This window comes from Echinops telfairi, unplaced genomic scaffold (assembly GCF_000313985.2).
Source record: "Echinops telfairi isolate 266 unplaced genomic scaffold, ASM31398v2 ScPeMD7_7469;HRSCAF=8507_1, whole genome shotgun sequence".
NCBI lineage: Eukaryota > Metazoa > Chordata > Mammalia > Afrosoricida > Tenrecidae > Echinops > Echinops telfairi.
Window position 1 is genome coordinate 14,510,829 of NW_022111373.1, and position 5,918 is coordinate 14,516,746.

Below are 5,918 nucleotides of genomic sequence, written 5' to 3' on the forward strand. Positions count from 1 at the left end.
TAAGACCCCAGACGCTATACTTTTTGATAGCTGGGCACCATCAGCTTTCTTTGCCACATTTGCTTATGCACCCATTATCTTTCCAATTTTAAAAGGACTCCAACTCTTTCTAAATTTTATTATTTACCCTGTAAGTAATTTTATTACTTAACACAAAGTCATCCCATCCAGATATCCACCACAAAAACTTGACAAGAATAGTTAAGGCTTGTACATGATTATTTTTCACATTTATACACACAAGAGGGCTTCCAGAAATTGGTGGAGGAAATTGTAATAATACTCTTAACTCAATGTTTCCAGGTCCTTCCTGAAGTTCCCTCAAAAAACTATAGGTCTCCAACCTCTAGGTCAGCACCAAAGATTACTGCCTCCTGAGGTGCAGTGGTACAGTCGTCAGGTCTGTTAGCTAGAAGGTACGGGACTTAAACTAAGCAGCAGAGTGCTACAGGAGAAAGAGGTGGCAATTGGCTTCTTTAGAATTCGGTGGCCTTGGAAACCCTACAGGATAAGTCAACTATTTTCCTCCTGTCGGACCGGCTCCATGGTGACAGGCTGGGTTGGTGCTCACAGCCCCTGGAGCCCTCGCGCCTGCAGTGTATCAGGACGGCTCTAAAGCAGCAGTGGTACACAAGTGCTGACATTAGGTTACAGAAGACACTGCCGATTCCATCTTGGGTTCATCATTCTCTTATGGAGGAAGCCAAATCATGAGCAGCGATAGGAGACAAGCTCACGTGGTGAAGAACCAGAGCCTAGGCCGACGGCCACGTGAATGACCCTGGAAGCAGTTTCTCCAGCTCCAGGGGAAAGCCTGACTGCAAGCTCCGGAAAGACCAAGGGTCAGAACTCCCCGGTTCAGCTGCTCTCGGACTCCTGGCCTTCAGAAACGGTGTGAGATGGCGGGTTTATTTTACGTTGCTAAATTTTGGAGTGATTTTTAGAGCAGAAATAGACAACTAATACAAATGCCTAACCACATTGATAATAATTCACTGTTGTGGGCAAGCTAAGGTAGAGGAGGTTTTTACCATCAGAATGTGCTTTCTTAGGTGCAACCTTTAGCAGCTGTAGCTACCAAATGTATCCCACCTCCAAATCTCACCACCTTTTACTGTGCCAGTTAAAAAATAAGTCTTATAGGTCCCCTCCATTCCTGAAATAAGTACGACATACTCACCTCTTCATATATGCTTTTGCGGAACTCCAAGTCCTCAGTGAGGCTCTGACAGCGATTCTCCAAATCAACTTTAAGTAAGGTCTCATCCGCTAACTGTTTTTTGGCAGCAGCTAAGGAGGCTTCCAACTATAAACATGAAAAGTAGATTAAAAATTATACAGCAATCATTTGATAGTGAATTGAAGGCAGCAAGGAATTAAAGCAAGTTAACTATTACTATTTCTATACATTTATCAATGTTAAGGTGCCTTCCTTTAACCTTTATTAGAGAACTGTGTACATGGAATTGCTGGTTCAATTCACAGGGTACCACATCACATCAACTCAAATTTGATAATGGGCAACAGGGAATGAAAGAGACACCTAGGAGTCACCTGTCAAAATTCAAACCAGAGATTCTGGCTAACCACTTTCATTTCCCTCCATGTGCAGACAGCATTAGTGTATTCTCTTTCCCTGCCTCATGTTTTGTTAAAACAATGAACTATGTTTTGACACCAGGATAGAAAGAGAACAAACAAAAGAGGTGAATAGTCTAGATACGGTTAAAAAATGACAATGTAGCTACTATTAAACATATGTACAATTTAAAAAGTGACAATGCTGTCCATGTTAACTACCTCAAAGTCCCTCTTTTTGAAGGGTAAGACACAAAAACAAACAAGCAACCTACAAACAAAAAATATGGCTACAGACAGATGAGACAATAAACTTGCATGTACAGCTCTAGAGCTGCGTTTACCTCACCTGGGCAAGCTGATCCTTCAGATCTTCCAAGTCTCCCTCTAAACTCTTTTTGTCACCAAGTGCAGTAGCCAGAGCTGCATCTTTAGAATTCAGTGCTGCCTCATATTCTCGAAGCTTGATCTGTGCTCCACTAAGATCAGATTCTTTCTTTGCATAACTGTAATGCATTGGAAAAACACAAGATGTCAGATTATACTTTTGATTTTAGGCTTTCTCTCTCCCTGGTTAAGGTTTAAACAAAATGAGAGGCAGTTCAAATAAAGACTATTACAACCTACTCAAGTTAAATTTTTAAGTGCATAGCAACTTTCTCTTCTGATATCACATGTTTACTGCTATTGTCTCTGGGTCAAAGAACCCCAAAAGGATCTGGATGTGCTGGGTGCCATCTATTTGGCCTTTCTCATCATCTTTTTAAGTCCCACCAAATGAGTGTGTGTTAGTGTGCGTGAGAGAGACAGAGAGAAAGCTGTAAGAGAAACAGTGAGAGACAGTGCCTTAAGTGAGCAGGTGTGCAGTGTCTACAGGTACTTGGAGCTAGGTTTGCTAACAACACAGCAAATAGAGAGGTGAGCACCATCCAGCCAAGACTTACTGGCAGAGTGGGATGCATCTGGACACTTAGTAGAGTTAAACATCTTTTTAGCATTTAATTGAGCAAGGCAGAGGCTGAGCCGACACTAGAAGCCCAAAGGATTAGAAGCCAAAGACCAGGGAGAGGATTGCCTGTTGACATGGTCAGGAAGCTATCTTGACCCAAGAACTATATCCTAAATATTTAACTATATCCTTATTTAGTTTCCTAATAAGCCCTTAAATAATTTTAAGTACTGTCTACAGTTCTCTATGGCCAGTGCAACAAATAATTTAAGTAGAGAGAGTCTGGGAAGGACAGCTAGTGTCAGAATTAGTAAAAAGATTGCAAAATGAAGTAGGCCTGATCACTGCACTGCCAGGGTCAGGCTTGGGCTAATGCCGATTTTCTCTCCCCATCAGAACATACAAGGAGGCCAGTGGTACAGCACCACACTGTTACATGACCAGTGACCAGAATCCTCATTGTTTCTGGCTGTGGACACTTGTCCTTCCAGGTCTATGAAAATGATTTACATGTTTCACTGAGAAAATGTTACGGAAAATAATAACTTATGATTTTTAAATACAATGCATATTATAAATCAAAATGTAGTCTCGGTTTATGTAAACAAAGATAAAGTTAATTTTTAAAAAAACATTTTATTAGGGGCTCATACAACTGTTATCGCAATCCATACACACATCAATTGTGTAAAGCGCATTTGTACATCATTTTCAAAACATTTTCTCTCCACTTAAACCCCCGACATTAGTTCCTCATTTTTCCCCTCCCTCCTCACTCCCCTCTCCCTCATGAGCCCTTGATAGTTTATAAATTGGTATTTTGCCATATCTTGCCCTGTCCGACGTCTCCCTTCACCCACTTTTCGGTTAATTTTTAAAGTAATTATACAACTTAATGGTGTATCCTAGAGAAACTTTCATAAACTAGGTCTCAAACTCCATTTGGCATTACTGATAAGTTATTTCATAAGACCAAATAAAACCACTCTATATTTTGCAGGATCCCTCATCTGTCAGCTTGTGCTGTGGTGGCTTGTGTGTTGCTGTGCTGCTGGAAGCTATGTCACCAGCATTTCAAATGTCAGCAGGGTCACCCAAGGCTAACATGTTTCAGCAAAGCTTCCAGTTTACGAACAGACTATGAAGAAGGAATACACTGTCCACTTTTAAAGAATGTCACCTAAAAAAGTCTTATGAACAGCAGTCGAGCACTATCAAATATGAACTAAACCCACTGCAATCCCGTCGATATGAACTCATAGCAACTCCCTGTGGGTTTTCCAAGGCTGTATCTGTTTAGTAGAAAGCAGTGTTTTTCTCTCGGAGCGCCTGGTGGTTTTGAACTGCTGACCAGAATTGCAGCCCAATGTGTAACCAATCCACCAGCAAGTCTCCTCTATCAGAGACAGTGCTGGCGAATGAGCCCCTCTGGTTTGAAGGCACTCAAAATATGACTGAAGAGCTAGCTACCTCTTTGACCTGGATGACCTGGATGGCACACAGTTTTCAGGACCTCATGTGCCTCACAACACCTCATGTGCTGCAAACACCGGTTAATAATTGCAACCTATAATGTGTGAAGCATGCATGCAGGGAAGTTAGAATAATCATCAAATATGAAATGGAATGCCTAAAGATTGAAAGTGTATGCACTGATGAGCTTAGATGGACTGGTATTGACCATTTTGAATCAGAAAATCATATAGTTTATTATGCTGGGAATAACATTCAAAGAGAAATGGCATCATATTCATAGTCAAAAAGGACATTTCATGGTCCGTCTTCAAATACAATGCTGTGAGCAGTTAAAAACAATATGCCCTACAAGGAAGTCTACTTAATACAACTATTATTCAAATTTATACGCCAACCTCTAAAGCCAGTGATGAAAATAAAACGGAAGAGTTCTACCAACTTCTTCTGTCTGAAATTGATCAAACATGCCATCGAAGAGGAAGGAACAGGAGTTTGGAGAATAAGGCCTAAAGACAGAAAATGAAGCTGGAAATCACGTGATAGAATTTCAACATCCCAAATGGCAACTGTACACAGGGATCTGGACAAATGGAATGCAGAGATCAAGCTGACTGTAGATCAAGAGGCATGGAGAAGCTCACTATCACTAGCCAAAACAAGGCCAAGCCCAACTGTGGGGCAGACCGTAAGCTCCTCACATATAAGTTCAGTTTGAAGTTGAAGAAAATGAAAACAAGTCCACGAAGTTAGTAAAAGTACTAGGCTGAGGCTATCCCACCTGAGTGATGCCATCAAGAGCATCATGCGTGCAGAAAGGAAACGGTCATTCAAAAGATGGAGAGACGAAAGTATGTCAGAAGACACCCTGAAACTTGCTTTCGAATGTAGGGTAGCTACAGCACGTGGAAGAAATGATGAAGTAAATGAGGTGAATAGAACATTTCAAAGGGCAATTCAAGATAAAGTACTACAGAAAGAGCATGCTGAAAGAACTGAAGATAATTTTAAGCCCAGGGTTGCAGTATTGAAGGATTGTACGTCTGTTCCTTCCATCTCCTTTGGATGCTTCTTGCGTCATTCAGTATTTTGCGCAGCTCACTGCCATCGAGCTGAAGGCGGTGAGTGAGATGGGCAAAATACTGAATGATACAAGAAACATCCAAAGGAGACAGCAGGAATAAACGGAGTAAGTGTACCAAAAAGAACTGGCCAGCATTCAGTCGGTCAACAGCTGGCACATGATCAAAAGGCAATCACACTGAAACTCAGTGCAAGCAGCGCTGAAGGCACCAGCAGAAAGCAAAGCTCCAGGAGCTGATGGAATGCCACGAAATTGGCATGTTAATTTCTTACTCATCTTAATATTAAAAGCAACTACATCACAATAGTTTTCCTCTTAATGTTATAATTTTTAAAACCACATGGTGGCAGACTTTAACTGAACACTAGTTTGGGGGGTAGGAGATGGCCTATTTAAAAAAAAAACCACCCCAAACACGGAAAACTCATACAGCCATGTGACTAGTCCATACATGTGATGGCTCCTATAGCTGGGAGCTACACAGGATCAGAATATATGCTTGTGACGACGCCATTATTTTATACAACTTTCGGAGATTAAATGCTCAGCAGGTAAAGATGTGGCGACCCGCTTTCGTCAACAGTGCGGGGGTTGTTTGGTGCCCTCGAGTTGGCTCTGGCTCACAGTAACCCCCTGAATGAAACACTGCCTAGTCGGCCATCTTCACAACTGGTGTCGATCACATACAATGTTGCAGCCATAGTATCAATCGACCTCATTTAGGGTCTTGCTCTTTTTTTCCCTGACCGTCTACTTTACCAGGCATGTCTTTTTCTGATACTATGTGTCTAGTATTGTGTTAGTCTGGGTACTTCAGAGAAACAAATCCACAGA

General features: G+C 41.5%; 1 protein-coding gene across 1 annotated transcript in view; it reads right to left on the reverse strand.

The window, feature by feature from the left end:
• LMNB1 (lamin B1) overlaps positions 1-5,918 on the reverse strand; it is a 100,512-nt gene that overhangs the window by 27,159 nt on the left and 67,435 nt on the right. The window contains exons 2-3 of the mRNA XM_013004506.3: positions 1,928-2,084; positions 1,181-1,306 (exon numbers count right to left, since the gene is read on the reverse strand). Of these exons, the coding sequence (XP_012859960.1) occupies positions 1,181-1,306; positions 1,928-2,084 (283 nt within the window). The remainder of the gene's footprint in view (positions 1-1,180; positions 1,307-1,927; positions 2,085-5,918) is intronic.